General features: G+C 38.1%; 1 protein-coding gene across 1 annotated transcript in view; it reads left to right on the plus strand.

The window, feature by feature from the left end:
* Nucleotides 1–21809, plus strand: part of vegfc (vascular endothelial growth factor c) — an 82660-nt gene that overhangs the window by 20426 nt on the left and 40425 nt on the right. The window contains exons 2-3 of the mRNA XM_084747597.1: nucleotides 15646–15874; nucleotides 18064–18254. Coding sequence (XP_084603723.1) covers nucleotides 15646–15874; nucleotides 18064–18254 — 420 coding nt within the window. The remainder of the gene's footprint in view (nucleotides 1–15645; nucleotides 15875–18063; nucleotides 18255–21809) is intronic.

Below are 21809 nucleotides of genomic sequence, written 5' to 3' on the forward strand. Positions count from 1 at the left end.
ACCAAGATTTGGAGCTCAGCATTAGTTCCAGTGATGCTTTGGAAGATGTGATCAGGATGTTTAAGGTTGCCGAGGACAACTTCAGCCACAACTTTTAGCCATTATTTGGTTACGTATTGGCATCCTGTTCTCAAACACCACTGCCTTTGTCACATCCCTTGGCGTCTTGTACTGATGCACAAATGACCTTTTAAGCCAAAATTCTACCTTTCCAAGTCCACAAAGTACTCAAGTAGAAGTACAGATACTTGTATTACAAAAAGACTGGTAAAAGTAGAAGTACTGATTCAACTTGTTTACTGCAGCAAAAGTGAAAAAGTGCAGGCTCTGAAATGTACTCAGTATAAAAGTAAAAAGTCGTCCTCTGACGTTTGTGTTGTTATGTCTTTATGTCATTTTTATCTTGTTATGTCTTTTACATATTTTTTTCCTTTTCTTCCATCGTCTTTCTCTTGTTACGTCTTTTTTTTTTTCATCTTGTCACATTTTTTACATTGTTTTTGATTTGTTGCAACTTTAATGTTATTTTTGTCTTGGTATGTCTTTTTTGTCTCATTACATCTTTTACATTGATTTTGTCTTGTTACATCTCATATGTTGTTTTTGTCATGGTAGGTCTTATACTTCATTTTGTCTTCTTACATCTTTTTAGTCTTGTTATGTCTTTTTTGTGGTTTTCATCTCTCTGTGTCTTTTTGATATGCACCAACAGATACACCAAGGGATTGTCTTTTCTGTGATGCAAAATAAAAATAATAATTAATTTCCCTCAAAAGCATTAAAGCTAAATCAACAAGCCTATTATGAAAATGTAAGAAGTATAAAGTACAGATATTTGTGTTAGAGGGATAGTTCACCCAAAAATATAAAGTTGAGTCACTATCTTCTCACCCTCATGCCAGTTGAAGGTCAAAAATGTCTCCATACTGCTCGTCTGGCATGATCAAAGTCTCCTAAAGTCCTGACATGCTGTTTGCACACCGTCACACCACACACACACACACACACACACACAGTTCAGACAGTGTCCACATGAACGTGACTCCAAGCTAAGGAGCTACAGTGGCTAAAAAAATCATGTAAATAATTTTATTTTACTCAACTTGGCATGTCAGGGCTTTAGGAGACTTGGATTACACCAGACAAGCAGTATGGAGGCATTTTATGTTTTTATTCTGTTATGTTTTTTATGTTTGAAAACTGGTCGCCATTCACTTCCATTGTTTGGGAGATTCTGCAACACTGTTTTCCTGTGAAACTCCAGCAGTGTTTTGTGGACTAAAAAACTAAACCCAACCTTCAATCAGCACGAGGGTGAGTAGATAATGACTGAATTTTCATTTTTGGATAAACTGTCCCTATAAAATGATTAAAACCTCTGCCCACGCGACATGATTTTATCATCATACCCCAAATTTGTTGTTATCATGCAGAACCATTTTACAACGTAAACCATGTGTGCAGTGTCACGTGAGTTATGTCACGTGGCCTATATAATATAGTTAACGTCCAGTAAGTCTGTCCTGCTGGTACTCTCCACCTGTAATATATGTTGTTTTGGGAGTAATTGACATTTGACCTCTTCTGGTGTTTAGGTATAAGGATGTAAGGATGGGATTTTAACATTGAAAAGTGGGCGTGTCATGACCAACATGGACATGTACCATGCTGTTGTCTGCTAGCTAAGTAATGCATCTTAGCCTGGTGCCATTAAAAGTTGAAGATTGATTGATGGGTGGATGTCATGATGTTATTGGTCAAAATTGGTTGATTCAAACTGACGCAAGCACACGTATCATATATTCTTTTACAGAAAGAAACCATGATTTGATTTAAATATAATAATAAAAAGACATAGGTGCTTTAAATAGGTGCACAAAATGACCATGTATGTGATCTAAAAGAGTTTAAAAGGCACTTGTCATTTCATCTCCACTTTAAGTATATTTTTATTTAAAGTCATTTAACAATCTCAATGGCATCTTTAATGCAAGAGTTTTGTTTTGAGTCTTGATTGTTTTCTATAGGACATTTTGGCCTGATGGTGGAGCTATAGGAACTGGTCAGATAAATGATGTTTCATTCACCGGGTGTCTGTCCACACAGATTTCTGAGGAATCCAGCCATCTGCTTTCTTGGTATGTGAGAGATGATGTGGAACATGGAGATCTATTTCCAGTCTCCACGATCACTTCACACTGATGGCTTGTGTCCATATGAGTCACCAGCTGTTTACTGCTGTAAGACAATTTTATCATGTCTAAAGCTGTTTGCTGCTCTAAACATTTCATGCAGCAGTGAATGACATCAGGCCCTGTTGTTGTTCCACAGAGCATGCTGCGGTTACACATTGGCTGTGTGTGTGTGTGTGTGTGTGTGTGTTTGTGTGTCGGGGCAGCCACACGATCAAACACTTGACTGTTAAACAAACACACAGCCATGATGAATTTTTAACTCTAACACACACGCACACACAGAACGAGAGGGAAAACACAAACTGACTGACTGATTGTTGGTGAGACCACCAGGCGAGTGGTTTGTTTGGCAAAGAAAAGCTGTGGTTACTGACTTCACATGCTTTTGCAACACACACACACACACATACATATATACATATATGTATATATATACACACACTCTCCTCAGAATAACACATATATGAACCTGTTGTCTTATGGTACAGATCTGTGTGTCTGAGAAGTTCTGGCCTTGTTTTTCTGTCACTGGACAGCAAGATTAAAGGAGCGTGACGATGGACAAATTCAAAGATCTTGTAAAGCAACAATAAATGTGTGCTTCTCACACCATAGAAACATGTGCCATTAACCACCCAGACAAGTTTGAATGTCTAAAAAAAATTGTGAAGTTTCCACTTGTCCACTCAGCTGTCTCTGTGAAATGCCACTACGACCTGAAGATGACCTGAAACCTGGACGCTGCGTCTAGCAGATTTATTGGACATGTCCAGAGATGTTTGAGCCACCAGAGCCAGAGCACGGTGACAGGATGATTTTTTGTTTTTGTTCTGTGTCGGGTTGTTGGAACTGAAGTGAGCTGAAGTGAACTGGTGGGCTGATTTGTGCTGAGAGAGTGGCTGAAGGTATGTTTGTAACAGACCGTTAGGGAGGTTCGTGGTTGGATTGTGGTTGGTTGGTGCATGGAGTTTATGTAGAGTTAGGGGACCACGACTCCAGCATGTCTCTGAGCCATGTTTCAGGTCGACCCAAAAAAACCTGAACACAGAAATCATGAACAACAGTTTAATGGTCTAACTCCAAACTTCAGCACTACATAGTTCTCAGTCTTGTCACGTTTACAGCATTTTTTAAGATGTGTTACTAAAAACTCCCTTTTTCCTTCACACAGTCTTTAAAAGAAACTGATCAGAAAAAATAATCAGCAGGACCAAGCCACAAAAATCTGTGCTGGCCTTCAAGAAGTATCCAGACATAACTATATCTGCCAGGGCATAAAAATTTAAAAAGCTTTGCATCACTTAGACATTACAACACAAGAAGTTGTAAACTGTTGGCATAGTGGGTTTGTTACGTAAAGTCACCAATATGAAACCACGGACCAATTGGAAAAACATTGGAGGTTGAGAAAGAACTACAGCAGTAAAGCTATTTAGTATCCAGATAAGAAATGCCAGCATCTCTTAGGAGAATACTTAGGGTTAATTCAGCTGCTTCAAAGAGCTCACCTGATGACCAGGTCATAAGTTAAGACTCGGATCATATCATCTGTGGCTGTAAACTGCCTTTGACGTTGCGGCGGTTGTTTCTTCTTGTTCCCATAAGGGCAGCAAGCTGCAAATGCAACACTGGCGTTTCACTATATTAAACTGAAGTAAAGACTTTTATTTGAAGGTGTGCGCATGAGACTGATATGACACTGTCATAATCATGACATGTCACCTGTCATTTCTGATTAAGAATGTTTGTGACTCTTGTCATTAAGGGTAATTGGGTTAATTTTTATCATTTTTAATGCAAACTCTGCAAGAGAACCACCTTGGTACTGTATTCCCTGTCAAACTGGCCACTGTTTTGTCTCATATACCGTGTTCAGTCCTTTTCCATCTGTGTTCACTAGAGACTATATTTCATAGAAACCTCCTCAGGCATGAAACAGCTAGAAGAGTCCTATTTAAATCTGCATATTTATGCGTTTCCTGTAAAAACAGGAATTGAAGAGGGGACCTGATGTGGATCGATGTTTGCAGTAGCCACTAGTGCTGAATTTGTGTTCATCTCTCTGTCATGCAGCTAGCAACAGTGTGTACCTGACTCTGACTGGACTGGGAGCTACACACTTACAATACTTTATAAACCTTGTCATAAGTTGTCATGCACGGCAATAACTTGACATTAACCTAGTAGTTATAACATGCCATAGCAGGCCTAGCTATCAAACCTAAAGAAGCGATTTAGCTTCATGTGTTAATATTATATTAAACTGATATATGTGGTTGGTTTTGACATTTGCTGTCATGATGCCATTATTATTGTGTTGTGAATATTTTCCTCAATCTTAACTACAGGTATACATTTTGACTTGTCATAAAGATGTCATTAAAAGTTATAAGGCCAGTTTCACAACAGGGCACAGACAGTACTGAGGTGATTTACAGAATTACCTAATGACAAGATACCTACTTGTAGCCAAAGTAGGCTAACCGCTAGCTGCTGCTAGCTGGCATTAGCTAGTTAGTTTGGTTAACCATGCAGCCTGTTGTCCTGACACAGAGAACCACCTTGGTACTGTATTTCTTGTCAAAATGGCCACTGTTTGTCTCGTATGCTGTGTTCAGTCCTGGTCCATCTGTGTTCACTAGAGACTGTGTTTCATGGAAAACTCCTCATGGGTGAAACAGCTAGAAGAGTTTGATTCTGCATGTTATATATATGTATGTACTATGTATTTCCTGTAAAATCAGTTAGCTATGGAGGGACTTGATGTGGATTGGTTTTGCAGCAGCCACTAGTACTCGATGTGTGTTTATCCTTCCACCATGCAGCTAGCATCAGCGTGTACCTCACTGTGACTGGACTGAGAGCTCCCAATGAACGTGGTCGAACAGGACAGAACACAGCCTCTGAGGCAGTAGCCGGTTTGACAGGGAATACGATACCAAGGTCGTTTTCTTGCCAAGTTTGGCTCCTGGCACCAGGGGGCTGAGACAGCCAATTAAAATGTCTAGTTGTAGGGCTAACCAAGCTAACTACCTAATTACCAGCTGACAGCAGTTAGCGGTTAGCCTATTTTAACAAGTAGCTATCTTGCCAAAAAGTAACTGTAAATCACCTCAGTATGTGCTATTAATGACATCTTCATGACAAATCTGAAATATATCACTGTAGCTGAAATGAAGGAAGTATTCATGACACAATTATAATGGTATCATGACAGCCAGTGTCAAAACCAATGAAATATAACAGTTTAATATAATGTTAACACATACAGTTAAATAGTTTCTTTAAGTTTGAGAAGCAGACCTGTTGTGGCATGTTTGTGACTGCTTGGTTAATGTCAAATTATCATAACAAATACATCACATCACAGGTCACTGACCAAATTACATTGAATGAAAGCAGTCATAAAAAATCACCCTCATGTTCATGACAGGTGTCATGGCAGCCTTTTGCATACCTCTTCAAATTAAGTGTTACAGAATATTGGATAATGTACTCCTTTTAGCTCTGGTTTGGTCTCCACCAACTTGTATGAAAATAATATTTGGCTTAGCAAATAAATGTTCTCTTATGTTCACCAGCTAGTCTCTGACTGCTCAGTGCTGGGCAGGTAAACTTACAAAATGGACTAAAAAGCTTTGTGGTGTCAGGAAGAACTGCATAGTTGTACATAGTTCTTGATTGATTGTTGATATGGAATTATTAAGCCTAATTAGTGCAGCTTTAACAAAAAGATTAGTTGTACCAATTCACACCATGTTCATTATGTGGGCCACAGTTACAAGACATGAGTTTTAGTGCCTTCTGTTGGACTATTAAAAATACATTTATCATCCTCACGTTTTGTCAAAATGATCAATCTATAATATAATATACATATGATGTCAACATTATGAGGTAAGAGTCTGTATTTTTATATAGAAATATAAGATTTTCTTATTTTAGACTCTAGAGCAGGGGGTCAAACTCGATTTCATCCCGGGCCACAGGAGCATTATGGTCATTTGTCAGTGTAAGACTATATAAATATATCTACTTGTTATTATATTACATAATTGCCTCTGCATTTGATTATTTGTTTCAGAAGTCCAAGAAAAATAATGGCAAATACTGGTAATAACGTGCCACTGCGAGAGATGACTATAAAATGTTGCATATACTAACATGTAGTGGCTTTGACACCTTTAGTGAGTTGATAAAATGCATTCTGGGACATGTAGTTTATTGACACAATTATTATATTATATATATTATTATATTATATTCTTTGCAAGCTCTCGAGGGCCACATAAAATGAGGTTCTGGGCCAGACTTGGCCTGCGGGCCTTGAGTTTGACATGTGCTCTAGAGGCTTGATTTGTTTTGCAGGTTTTCCATCTGTATCTCTTGATAAAATCATACAAACTGGGCAAAGTGTCAAATATACTTCTGGAAGACATACAGACGTGAGGAGACAAGTAGGGCTAAAAGCATATCATGCTCATCATATCATATCATGTTATATCTTTGATATTATATTCTAGTTGATTGTTTTCAGATTATTTGGTCAGATCACCTTGGCATAATATACACAGTATGCCCTATCAGCTGTCCCATAAGAATTTCACAAGTTTATGTCTCCTTGTTATAATATAATATAATATAAAATAATATAATATAATATAATATAATATAATATAATATAATATAATATAATATAATATGTCTAAATTCAGTTTTGTTTCAGAACAATAAAATTTGATTGTTATTGTCTCAATGGAACTGAAGTTACTGAACAAAACCACAGATGGCTGGGAGCTGCATATAAAACATTACATCTCTTTTATTATATTGTCCTAGATGGTTTATATAATGTCTTAAATAACATGTTGGACTTCCTTTCTTTGATGTGCCGTGCGTTTGAGTATCTGACAGGTCTTTTCCACGTCTGCTGTGTCTGAGTGTTTTACCATCTGTGTTCAGAGTTCTCCTCGAGCTCCGTTTCTCTGGCTCTGCTCTGCTTCCTCTTCGGAAAATGCTCTTTCTGTTAGTTGGTGTAGTTTTGTTGCAAAAATGAAGAACCTTTACTATTTTATAAGCATCGTTTCTGTGTATGTTGCCAGTGTAGATGTGGTCCCCAGTCAGAAAAGTATTTTTATTGTGTGTGAGGTTAAGTCATTTGATCAAGTGCTAAAATCTCATTTTGTACAAACAAGTGTGTTTGAGAAGTGAGCAGCATTTTCTTGAGTGAACCAGTCACGAAACATTTCTGAGAAATGTCAGAAACAAGGGAACAGGGCAGGAAACAACAGGAAATATGAGCACAAACGTTTACTGTTGACCTCTGAAAGAGTAGTTTCATCAAAAAATGAAAAAAAAATTAAGTCTGCTTACACATTTTCCCTGTTGATTTCAGCTACATCTCACCGACAACGTAGATAAATTGTTCAGTTGCTCAGCTCAGCTGTCACATGATTAAATCTACACACTTAGGTCACATTAAAACATTGTCTCCACGGCAACTGAGCAACTTCCATCCTCTAATTAAGACAATTTAAAATTTTAGCTAGTAATTGGACTTTGAGTTAAGTTTTTGATAACAATTTCTATGATGGGGATGCCTATGATGCATTATAAGCACATTCACATTAAAATGCATTTATAGGGCATTACAAAATATTTCTAAATGTTTATAATCAAACATGACAACTTATAACAAGGTTTATGAGATACTATAATGTATTATTAGTTCAGCATTCATAATGCTTATACCAAGTTTTTTTTGTTGAGCAAAAATATGTCACATTTGCATATTTTTGTCTTGTTTTAACAAAACTAACCTTAGGTTGTGAACATCAAATAGATGTAGATGGTAAATAGACAGTGGATGATTTAGCCGTGTAGAATGATCAAATGCACAGAGATGAATCAGTCCTCTGAAGAACTCATTAGCTTCCTGAGCCGTTGAGACTTTCACATGTATCTCTGGATATTTAAGACGATCTGAACACAGTAAAGTTAAAAACCAGTCAGCACTAATGTTCATTATCTCTTTGATTTCAGACAGCTAGACAGTTCAGCAGAGAGACAGAGCTCCTGGGATGTAAATTCTGGCTCTTTTTACAGTAAGATAAAGCCCGTGTGGTTAAGGAGCTCAGACTCAGAGCCCCCAGACACAGAGGATGAGTGTCAGCTGCTGACATCATGCAGCACAACGTCAGTCTCTGGTTTCAGGCTTTGGCGAGTCTCAAACTAACAGATATCACCTGAGCTGTCCGACGTGTGCAGCTGTCCTGACAGCTGTCTCACTTTGCATTTGGTACTTTTGTGTCTACATTTGTATTAAGTCTGCAGTCTGCTGCTTTTTCTAGCTCAACATCTGCAACAAATTATTGCTGTAGGTCAAGCTGATGAAGTTACACATTGAAAATGATCTGTTACCATTTTTTCCTTCATGATACAGATTCTGATACCTAAATTTTGTGTATTGGCCAAAATTGAGTGCTCCCATTCTGATGCAGGAGAACAAATAAACAGGTGTATAGTACCAACCCCATATGGGTGTGATATTGTTGCTGTCTTTGTTATATAGCCTGTGTCTGCTTAGAAATTGGCATACAGGTTTGTTGCAGGGTATAAGCAGGGTGGCATTTCATATATGAGTACATAGATGTCTGTATTTGCAGATACCTGATCCAACATTTTAAGCTTTGTGATTCTGGTATCGGTATCAGACAGAAGTGAGAAGAAACCAAGTACAAATAATTTGTTGCTGTACTTTAGTAGATTTTTGCACTTTAGTATTTATTTTGCTGACAACTTTTTACTTTTGCTCCCTATATTTAAACACAAATATCTGCACTTTTTACTGGGGAAGCACCGATCGACCGGCCAGAGACTGGAACCGGCTGGTTTTCAGCGTCACATATCTGATTTTGTGTGCCCATCATTGTCACACGTGTGTTCTGTGGGATGGTCACGTCATACGCGCAGCAGACAAACTGACCATGATATCACACACTGATCACAGCTACACACACTCAGACACATGCTTGCATGAAGTCGACATTGGCGATAGATTCAAAGAACAGGACAAAGAGAAGACTGACAGTCTACAATGAGACAGAGCAGCTCATAATGTCTCAGAACAGTCTAAACTTTGTAGCTCTTCAGGCTAATGTTAGCCAGCAGCAGACTGCTGTTCACAGAGAGACAGTTAAAATCTCACTTCCTGTTCTGGCTAAAGAATAAACAACCTGTGTTGATGCGTCATCTCAAACATTTTCTCATCCAGACTTCCTTAACTACTGTGTTTGTTTTTCTCATGGCAAAGTTTTACTGCAGCAAACTGTTGAACCACATCTGTCTCCAGTTTGTTTACATCTGCTTCCACAGGAGATCATGTGAAATTGAGATCGCGTTCCCCCCATTAATAATCTTAATATAAAAATATATTAAGGCCTGGCTGTAACCTGGAGGACTTTGGAGAAAATGTAAAATAATATTTAATGAATATTTAATAGTTGGTGTTTTATTATGAAGATCCAATTTAATTTTTACAAGAAAAGTTGCAAAAATGTTTGTGAATACTGTCAATTATAGTTCTTAGAAAGACTAAAAATTGGAATTGGCAGGTCAGACCCTAAAAAAAAAAAAAAAAAGGAAATCCGAATTGGCCAAGAAAATTGAAATTGATGCATCTCTATTTTTTATTCCTTATATTATCAAAATAGGCTTGTTACTTTAGCTTTAATGCATTTGTGGGGAATCACTGATTTGTGCAAGATGTAACGATGAAAAAAAAAGAAAAGACGAAACAAGACAAAAATGACTAAACAAGCAGAAAAAGGCCATATAAGACATAAGAAGGCAAATAAAAACAATTTGTAAAAGACTTAATAAGACAAAAACCATGTAACAAGACAAAAATGACATAAAAGATGTAACAAAATAAAAAAGATGTAACAAACTTTAAACATTGTAAAAAGAACAGTAACACAAAAAAAGACTTAACAGGCAGAACAATGCCAGATATAATGTTACAAGACAAAATACTAAAGATGTAAGAAGATGAAAATGACATAACTACACCAAAAAGATGTAACAAGATGAAAAACAATGTCAAAGATGCACCAAGACATATCAAGATGATAACAATATAAGAGATGTAATGACAAAAACGATGTAACAAGATGCAAAACAACCTAAAATATGTAACAAGACGAAAAAGATGTAACAGGCAAAAGCAACTTGAAAGAGCTAACAAAGATGAAAAAGACAAAAAGACAAATAACATAAAATAAACATAACAAACAAGACATAAAAAGCAGAAAAAGGGCAAATAAGATGTAACAAGACAAAAGAGATGTAAAGGACATGAGAAGATAAAAACAAAAGACATAACAAGCCAAAAACACAACATAAAAGACACATCGAGACAAAAAACGTCCTGTATGACACAACAAGATGCCATTTACCATACCATAGTATGCAATATTCTACTTAAGGTGTGTGTGAGGTTTCGTTAGAAACATATTGAAGTTTTTATGAGATGTGCTTCATTGTCGGGCAAAATAATATTGTTGGAAACTAATTATGTTGTAGATTTACAGGGCTTTTCAGTTGAATTTAAACTGTACTTAATTTGGACAAAGCGTTGCCTTGCACTGCCAGTTATTAGTAGTCTGTTCCAAATAATGAGATGCATGTAGGTATTAAGAACAAATAGTTGTCTTCCTGCTGCTCCTTTCTTTTCTTGGGACTGCCCTGTTAATTGTATATTTCAGTTCATGTTATGCTACACAGTGCTGCTGTTGTGTTTGGCTTTGCAACTGCAGTCTTAAATCCAAGTCAGTGGCTGCTCATTGAACTGTTTGTTGGCAGGGCTTATAGCTTGTTCTAAAACTGTTTTATAGGCCGACCTAATGTAAAGAAAAAGTGGTAAAGACCATTAGTAAATATAGAAGGGACCTTGATTTTATTTTGAAAAGCTAATATGCAAAGCCATGGTTATATCCACCCAAGCATTTTATACAAATTATTAAAAAAGTTGAATAGACAGAAAAAAAATCAACAAACTTCCACAGTATTCACTAAACAAGGCTGGTGTCAACCAGCCCATGCATGGTCAGGTGAGTCGTCATGGCAACAATAATTAACGTGGTTACTGTTGAGAAACTACAGTTTGGCTTGATTAAGGCAACGCAGCGTTCCCTAAGAAATGGCAATTCTTCTCAGGTAGTCCTATGCGGTGTCCACTGTTGTCCGGCTGGAAACAGCAGACTTTTAATCATGAAGGGCTGATAAACATACAGTGAGAAGTTAAAAAGGTGTGAAAATTTGGCAAACATTGGGAGGAATACAGGAGAACTGTGATCCCAGGATGAAATACGGAGAAGACAATGAAAAAACAGGCAAAATAGGGTTAGAGTTGGAAAATATGACTGGCCTCTGTAAATGTATTTTGACATTTTTAAAGATGGTTAGGCCATGTTTTCTTTTCTTTATAACAAAATTCATGAATGTAGACATGTAAAAAGCTTTTCTAGCACTTTGAAATATTGACTGATGTTGCTGTTTTTAGATGAGAAAAGTCTCTTTTTAGCATAACAAAGATCCCAGTTCACTTCAGGCTTTTCATGTCTGGATTAGATGTGATGTCATATCAGTGAACTATGTTTTTCCTGCTGTATTTGTTTTAGCATCATTTTGAAAATGCTCCCTGGTTACTGCTGAAATAAGCACCAGCATAATAAGAATCACACAGAAATAAATGTTGTGAGTTGTTTTCTGTGATGGATGACTGAGAGGTTTGAGCCTTTTCATGGTTTACTGAAATTGGACTGTGAATGGTTGCCTCTGCATTTGGACATGGATCTAAAAACTTGCACCACGCTTTTGAAAATTGGTGCAATTTCACAGTTTGAATTTTAAAGGCAAAAACATGTGAAACCATCAACAGGGCGGCTTTAATATAGTGCCAAGCATATTAAAATGTTCTGAGTAGCCTGGCGGTCTGAGCAGTGTTGACGTTCCAGAGCGGTTTCAATCCTTCAAACCTTGAAACTTGAAATGTCAAGAGCAGGAAGGACCAAAGCGGTGACTGCGCTCACTCAGTCAGGTGACAGCACGGGCCTATTTAGAGCCGCCGTATTCTCAATTGTTTGTTTTCGGCTTCTTTGAGCCCATGTGACGGAAGAGAAAACGGCTTTTTCCCACGTGAAGGGACCATGAGTGTGAGTGTGTGTGTGTGAAAACAGCAGTCCAAACACACAAGCAGAAACGCACAGAATCAGGGGAAGCCGAGACAGGACACATACAGAAAGACAAACACACACACATGAAGAGACGGAGGAAACCCAGACAGGACATATACATGCAGAAAACAGTCTGTGTAGACACAAGCAAAACACAAAACATGCATATGCATGTAGAGACACACATAAATAAACACATTGTTTCTAGTAGGAAATGGAGTGCAGTGTGTGTTATCTCTGCAGAGGCTGTAAACACACTGACACAGGCTGTAAAATACAATAGGCTGCTTTACTCTGTTTGACCAGCCTCTAATACAAAGGCCAGTCAGTGTGTGTATGTGTATGTGTGTGTGTGTGTGTGTGTGTGCATGTGTGTGTGTGCATGTGTGTGACGGCCTTGCTTGCAGTTAACAGTCATATTGTTCCTGTCAGACTGATTGTGTGCATGTTGGTATATATCTAATAGTAGTGAAGGACAGGAAGTGAGATAACATTCACATACACTCCACAGATCTGTCAAACAAGAAGAATTAGAAGAATTGTGAGCCGAGTCTAAACATGTCCCGTCAGTTAAATTAATGGTTATTCTACAACAAATGATCAGAGTGATCATCTATAATCATCTATAATAAGACATTTCATTTGTTATCCAGCTAGCAGAGAGGATCAAACTACAGACCACAAGGTATCAAGGTGATTTAATTATCATTATGCAATGCATGAAAAAAGTTTCAGCCCCCTCATGCTACACAAACAGAGATATACACTGATAATTCAATTCATAGTCGAAAACTCATGGGCTGGATTTTATTGGGTCACTTTTTGGAACAACAACAAAGGAAAAAAAACTTTAAATTAACTTAGAAATGCACTTGGCTTTGGTACAGCAGCCTCTGTCTGTCTGTCTGTAGTCACCACCAGAGGGGAAACCTGAGGACTGTCCAGGCCTTCAGAGAAGGCTTAACATATCAGTATTTCAAATGTTATATTTGAATGTATCATATTTGATTTATTTCATTTATCGTCCGTATGGGAACGTCTCCTTGGAGGGCTCTCTATACAGAACCCTGTGTGAGCCACCATGTTGGCCATTTGTTTTTGCCTCCAGGTCACCGTGCATGTCACATGACTGAAAACTACAAATTCTCTTCAGTTTCTGCTTCATTTGCTATCAGCTTTGCTTCAGAAACTGAAATTGTTGCTGTCCTAAAAACTGCAAGTTATCCAATCAGATTTCTTTTGTTGTTGTCTCAAGGCAAAGAAAGGTTAGAGCTGGCTCACTCATTGGTTAGGACTTAATCACCTGGACATCCTGCCCGAGACGAAGCAGACGAGGCCAACGCTGATGCTAGGTGCCTAACTTGATAGTGCTGCCTTTTTCAAGGCAGATTTTCACAGCATATCTGAGTATCTGTAAAGGGCTGTGTCATTTTTGCCGAAAGTTGTGGTTGGGATTTCACTCAATAGAAGTGAAAGCAATGGCGTACACACCAGTCGTTTTTCAGGAACTATTTCTTTGAAAAGTAACAGCAGCAGTGTAATGAGTGTGCAACGTCATTGCCACTCACATCTTTGTCAGTGCTGTGTATAAAATTGTCAGTTAAATATTTATTTAACTGTATTGTTCCTGTTTCTGTCAGAGAAAGGCAGGGCGTCCCAAAGCTTGCTGGTGTATTTATACCCTCCCCTTATTTAAGAGACCCTCCACAGCCGCAAGTGACTCCACACAGATTTATATACAGTCACGGAGTAGTAGTGAGTAGGAGTAGCTGTATCAGCTCTCCTCTCATATAGCTTCTGTTTTCACATCTCACACACACACTCTGCTCCCCTAGGGCCTGTGTGAGTGTGCATGTACACGTGTGTGTGTGTGTGTGTGTGTGTGTGTGTGTGTGTGCACGTCACATGGGATCAGCTGAATTTATGATCTGTAAGGAGAACTGATTCCTGTCCAATAAAAGCTAGCTTTTGGACATTTGCCTTGTCAACACATCCACCGTCTGAAAGCTTGTTCTACAGAAGAGCGTTCCTTTAATTAAACTGCAAAATTGTAAAAGTTGAAATATGTTTGTCTGGGGGGTGGTGCTGGAGTGCATTAAAGTCATATGGGTTCATACCTGTGGAGCATGAATGTGCTCTGTAAAATTCACCTGAATCATTAATAGACTTTGATGGCCAAGTTTTCATCCACTGTGATGATGAATGTCTGCAGAGGAATTCATACAGAAACCGTCTTGAACCGAAATGTTGATCAAATGTTGATGTGTTCTTCAAGAACTAGAGTGTTTCTTGGCCTGTCAGAGTTAAGTACTGATATAGATTAACCAGAGATAGGAAGTAACTAAGTACAAAGTTTACTTTACTTTCAGGTATCTGTACTTTACTTGAGTATTTCTTTTTCTGACAACTTTTTACTTTTACTCCCTACATTTGATAACAAATCTGTGCTTTGTGGTCCGTACATTTTCAAAACAGGCTTGTTACTTTAGCTTTAATAATGTAACAAATAAGAATGTAACAAGACAAAAATTATGTAAAAGACATGACAAGAGGAAGACAATGTAAAAGATGTAAGAAGACGTAACAAGACAAAAATGACAGAAGACATAACAAGAGTACAATGACGTTAAAGATGTCAGAAGACAAAAACAAGATAAAAGACGTATTAGGACATAACAAGACAAAAATGGTGTAGATGTGATCTAACAAGACAAATATAATTAAGAGATGAAAATGACAAAAAAGATTTAACAAAAGAAAAAAGCGATGTAACAAGACAAGAATGCCATAACAAGACAGAGAAAAAGATTAACAAGATGAATATAATGCAACAAAATGATTAATTTACATAAAAGATGTTACGAGAAAAAAGTGACGTGTCATCTGTAACAAGAGGAACTTGATGTAACAAAACAAAACTAATGTAAAAGAAGTAATAAGACAAAAATGATGTAATAAGAAAAAAACAACATCAAAAATGGAACAAGACAAGAACAAGATGACAGACGAAAGACTGAGAAAATGATGTACCGAGAAAAAAGTGATTTAACAGGACAAAAACAAGATAAAAGATGTAACAAGACGTAAAACAGGACGAGAATGTTGGGAAAATGTAACAAGTTGAAACAGAGGGAGGGAAACTCTCGTGGAGAGTAGAATTGACAGGTATCAGCAGTAGGTCTGTTCTCAGTAACTGTGTCTCTTGTGTCCTTCAGGACTCTCCGCCGAAGCCAGACATGGAGCAGAAGCTGCGTTCAGCCTCCAGCGTGGACGAGCTGATGAGTCTCATCTACCCTTCATACTGGGCCGCTCTGAAGTGCAGATCCAAACTGTCTGCCGCCTCCAGGCTCTCTCAGCGGCCACAGCCTCGCAGACTGAGGCCAGCGGCTGATGCAGAAGAGCCAGCGTTTGCAGCTGCCTACCTCAACCTGGACATCCTGAAAAGTAGGTTTGTTTGAAATTTTATATAAATTTTTTTCAGACTTGCATTAGATCGCATAGCTTAAAATGGCTGCATTTAACTGAAACTGGACAGTGGAGTTGAGCTGCTGAGAAACATATGCATCATATTATCTTGTCCATACACATACAGCCCAGCCTGCTTTCTGTTTGAGACAGATTTGTAAAATGTGGATGCAGTGACCTCAAATAATCCTGTTCTGAAATAAAAGCAACATGCTTACAGAGAATTTGATGTTTGACTGAGTTAAAAGTTCAGATTATTTGAAGTGTGGTTGTATCAGTCAGTGTATTGCCTGTAGTAACTGAACCTTTGCTAAGTCCTTTACCTTCAGCCAAACTTGTTAGAAACCTATCTGCAATTACTTAACCTAACTCCTAACTAAGAAAAAACAGGAGAAGAGGGGGAAATTATTTACTTTCTCAACATCTCTTCAGAGTGCTCTCAGCTGATGGTTCAAATAAGCGATGGTCCTCCCCCTGACCAATCCCATGGCAGCAATCGAGCTAAATGAGCCAATCGCTAGGCCCTATTACACAGACACTCTTTAGTGGAGAGAGAGAGCGAGAGATCGCTCACACACACACTGAGGAGAGGAGAGAGGAAACTGCAGCAAATGACAAACATTAATCTGCAAATGCCTCAGGGTCGTAACAAGTTTCCTGCATTAGGCAAAAGTTTATTCTCTTATATTGTTTGTAAGTTTATTATATGCATGTCAATAAAGAATATTACATAAAGGTCTGATAGTATGAAATGAAATTATGACCATATGTATAAAAGTCCTTTCCATTAAATTCCTGGTGTCAAGATTGTATGAAAAAGTGGGTTAATTTATCTTTTTATGTGGGCTGGTTCAGGTTCTGGTTGGAGTTATGAAAATCAGGCATTTCTCACCACACTCGTGTGCCTACATGCAAGATTGCTATCATGCAAACCCCATAAATTCTCAGCTAAACACCATTAGGTTCCTATAAACAGGTTAGATAAAATGCAGGTGCATTGGAACCTATTTCTCCTACTAGATTACATGTAAACAGTCAGACATAGCAGACTTAGGTAATTCACATCTACCTGTGTTTTACTGTTTTGACCTTAAGGATCTCCTGCTCCTTATGTCAGATCTCGTCATCGGAGCTCCAGCTGCATCAGTGAAGAGGTCCCTGACCAGCAGCCGACATCCATGACATTAATGCATTAAGACATGCAGACAGTTTCATTCTGTTATCACCCTGATATCTAATGAGCTGAATCAATGTTAGAATTTAGATGAACCAATAAGTGGAAAAATGTAACAAACATGTTTTCTGTCCCCAGTGTGCTCAGAGGGTAAAGTTTTTATACGTCTGTGCTTACATGTGCACATACTAAAAAAACAAAAGCCCACAAGTACAAAAATACACACTTAATTGTTCAGTGAGTCCATGTCTCACTGCCTGCCAAACTCCATTAACTGATTTTGAACTCTAATTAATGTGAAACTGGCACACAAAAACAGTTATTCTGTCTGGGCTAGAAATGTCAAAGGAAGACACTGCAGCCACTGCATTGCTGTCAGAGAAGCAAGTATTTCAACTTAACATGTTTCTCCGATCTCTGATGACATTTCATGGGAATTGTATCATTATTGCAGTAGAAATATTACAGATATCTCCTTTAAAAAGTGTGAGTCCAATTGTTCCCTTCTTTTCCTGAATCAAGTAACATTAATATGCATTTTCTAAAACTCTGAAGTTGCATTTGGTGAGGAGCACTTTGTGACTTGTTTAAGACTCTGAATTCAAGGTTTGGGACTTGGCACTTGATTCAGGACTTGGCTTTCTTGACTTGGGACTTTAGTGCAAAGACTCGAGATTGACTTACAGCTTTGAAAACAACAACGTGGTCCACCTCTGGACTGCACAATTAAACAAAATTTTATAAAAATTGCACTATGACAGAGGAAGTGTAAAATTTGTTAAAGGCAAAATATGTGTCAAAAAACTTTTAACTTAATGAATGTCATCAGGAAGAGATACCTGTCCTACAAATCAGGTTCTGTAGACTTAAAAAACATCTTAACTTGCACAGATTTGTTCATGTTCATGTTCATTACCATCCATGTGGATAAACTGAGGAAATTAAGCTCTGTTTCCTGGCTGTGGTGTTGGTCTGACTGTCTGTGTGTGTGCAGGTATAGAGTCGGAGTGGAGGAAGACTCAGTGCATGCCCAGGGAAGTGTGTGTCGACGTGGGCAGGGAGTTCGGGGCTCCCACCAACATCTTCTATAAACCACCATGTGTGTCCGTCTACAGATGTGGAGGCTGCTGCCATTCTGAAGACAAACAGTGCAGGAACATCTCCACCGGTTACCTCAGCAAAACCGTAAGCACACTCTTTTTCTTCTCCTGTTCTGATTGTTGGATCTACCTATATGGGATCCTTGATATGGAAAAGTTTGGCACGGCCAAAATTCCATAAGAGAAGGTCCAATACATTGGATTAAAGGTTTAGCTGCATTTTCATGTTTATTTTTTACTTTGAACTTGTGATTTAGGCTGCTGTGTTTTGGTCGTTCCAGTTTGATTTCAGGAACCTGATTTCCCCAGCTGTTTCTTAGCCATGTACATGGGTAACCACGTTTTGGATTGGCTGGTACAAGTGCTGTCAGCCTGTTCTCACTCTCAGTGTGTCAAATACATCAGCTTGGCCAGTGCTGCTATGCTTCAGGAGCTTCCCTCTAGTGTCATTTCTGGACGCACCCCTCAGGTGTGTTGTCAGCCAGGTGATGTAGTATAAAGACCAAGAAAGTCCATGTATGTAGGAGGTGAGGTGGATGAATGAGTCAAACAAACACAAGACTTTCAGCTTCATGTCATATGTGAAACCAAAAGTCACTATGGATTAAGCTATGTAATGAATGTAAAATTCGTAAATTAGTACTTTACAGTACATATGTGAACTTACATATCTTAGTTACTTATTTAATTAGAGGCGTTTGACTGTGGTGAGACAGTGGAGTGGACACACCCCCAGCATTTCAGAGCAGAGAAAACTGATCATTTTTTCATGATTTTGAGACCTACTTTTATATGCTTAAAGATTATTTTTTAATCATGTGGCTGAATTATGTTTCTGTGGTCTGACATAATGTGTTAGATGATCTTAAAGCCAAACCAAGTTACATAATGTTTGTATGTTACATGACTTAATTACTTGTTTTAGCCCAAACCGTGCTCTTTTCCTTAAACTAACCAAGTAGTTATGTTGTCTAAACCTAAGCTGTTTTATGTGCCTTTATTTTGAAAGTGTACTAGGATGATGAGTATTTATTATTGCTAACTTGACCATGGAGGCCTGCACATGACAAACAAACACTAGAGGGATACCTACAGCATCATATGCTGCTGTATTTGAAGGGTCTGAAGTGAGAATGTGTTGGCGTTGCAGACAGGGAAAGCAGCAGCTGTGTGGCTTGGATGAAAGGAGAGAAAACTGCAGTGATGCATCTGCATATTTAACATGACAAGTCTCTAGAAATCTAAATAAATGGCTTTCCATGAACTGACTTTGACTATCTGTGTCACCTGTTTTTCCTGAGTAACCTGGTTATGTGCATGCAGGCGCACTGACTGAGGACCACCAGAACATTTCAGCTGTATGTAAAGTGCTAAGTCCTCATGTCTCCTGTGTGTGTGTGTGTGTGTGTGTGTGTGTGTGTGTGTGTGTGTGTGTGTGAACTGGTCTCCAGAGTACAATTGTGGTTAAAGAGACGGCGTTACTAGCACACGGTGCTTTTTAATTGGCTTGTTATGTGGTCTGAGCGGAGGAGCAGTGTGTGTGTGTATTAGTGTGTGTGGCCAGATTGAGTTTTACGGTGTGTTTTCTCTCTCAGTCAGAGTCTTCCTGAAGCTGCTCTGCTCTGTGTGGGACCAAAAATCACTGCAGAAATATGATTTGACAGAGCCTGTTGACACTGGCCTTACATGTTGCTTTATGTGTCACTGTAAAATCATAAATCAATTATAAATTCATTTAGAGATTTTAATATTATATCAACACAAAGAGTGGAGCATTACTGAGAACACTTTAATCAGTAGATTTTATGATGATTCTGTTTGTTTCAGCAAAAAGCAAGTTTGATAAGTTTCATCAAAAAGTAAGAGGGCAGAGCTTCTGAAGCACAGCTGGCCAGATGTTCAGTTAGCTGTGAACTGTCCAGCTCTCCAGCAGATACATACCTTCACGGAGGAGGTTGTGTTTTTGGTTTGGTATGTTGTTTTCGTTTGTTTGTTTGTCTGTGTGTCAGCAGGATTTTGAAAAAAAATATTGGTGTACAGGAAGAGTCCAGATAAAACTGAGGCAAACTGAGGTGAATCTGTCTCCTCGGCAGAGGTCCACACTGTGACGGCCTTTGTAGTTCCTTAAAGGGACAGTTCACCCCAAAATCAAAAGTACATATTTTTCCTCTTACCTGTGGTGTTATTTATCCCTCTAGATTTTTTGTGTGAGTTGCAGAGTTTTAGAGATATCGGCTGTCAAGCTGTCTGCCTTCTCTCCAATACAATGGGACTAAATAGCACTCGGCCTGTGGTTCTTGAAGCACCAGAGAAATATACAGAACTCCCAGAGCCAGTCTCAGGGATCAGATGCTGGTCGGTCACAGGAACGTCTTAGATAAAAACATCAACGTAAACCACCACACACTGAACTGTGATTACATTAGAAATCACAGTCACTTTAACTTTAGTGTGTGGTGGTTTATGTTGATGTTTTCACCCAAAAAAATATGTTTGAAAAATTCAACATGCCTCCTCAGAAATCATGACCCAGTTGAGGTTGTCAAGGACTGAACTGAGATCAGATATGGGACAATTTCATTTGATCTTGGTGCAACAACAAAGAGTTGAGCTGTTAACTCAGCATAAATGAATTTATTTATTTATTTATTTCTAAAGTTTTAACATGTGCACAATTAATCGCAGTAGCAATAAAATATGACCAAGAGCAATATCCAAATTTTAGAACCAGAACAAATCAAAAATCTTGGAAAAAGCAAAAATGCGCGACAAAACAGCATCATACTGAGGTACTGTAGTGCTGCAGAGATGACCTGGCCTAAAAATCTTGTTCTCCAGATGAAAAAAAATATATATATATATATATCACATCATCACAATTTTAATACCTATTTTTCAGTGAACATGGCACTTTTTCACTTTATTGTAATTATTGCAATATGACTTTTTTTTTTTTTATGATTTTTACAAACCATACAGTCCTAATATATATATATTTTCAATAAAGCATCAAACAATTCATCTTCACACCATTGAAGTCTTTCCAGAATTTATTGATAACGGCTTACTGTGACTTTGGTCGCAATGGTTTGTCATTTTTAAAAAGTGGGTCCCCAGGAAAAAATTGTTCTACGATATGAAACCAGTGATACTGCATCAGTGTCTTATTATTTTCATTTGGAAATCCTTAACTTCTCTCTCTCAACTTTTCTGTGTGTTTTCTGTGTGTGGCAGGAACAAATGGCACTTTTGAGGATTCAAGACTGTAAGAACACACTTGTCAACAAATCTGCAGTTTCAGTAATCTGACTTATTCTTAGGATCTTTCTTAAGAACAAATTTAAGAAACAGCTTAAGAAGATTTGAGTGAATGAGGCCCAATATACTTCTACGATGTATGAAGACCTACTTATGCACCACAAAAATATGTTTTCTATTCTGTATTTCAAATTATTGCCCATGAAGGCACGTATGGGCTGTATTTCATTACCTCCACGCTGTTTGAGAGACATCCAGAGTGGGCAGAATAGTTAAAAAGGAAGTGTTATGTGCTCCACATGGTGGCTGTGTGGTAATGTTTGGAACACATCCAAACCACTAAGTGATTTCTACTGAACGTAATGAGAGACGTATGGTGATG

The sequence above is a fragment of the Lutjanus erythropterus genome, chromosome 3 (assembly GCF_056507025.1).
Source record: "Lutjanus erythropterus isolate fLutEry1 chromosome 3, fLutEry1.hap2, whole genome shotgun sequence".
NCBI lineage: Eukaryota > Metazoa > Chordata > Actinopteri > Lutjaniformes > Lutjanidae > Lutjanus > Lutjanus erythropterus.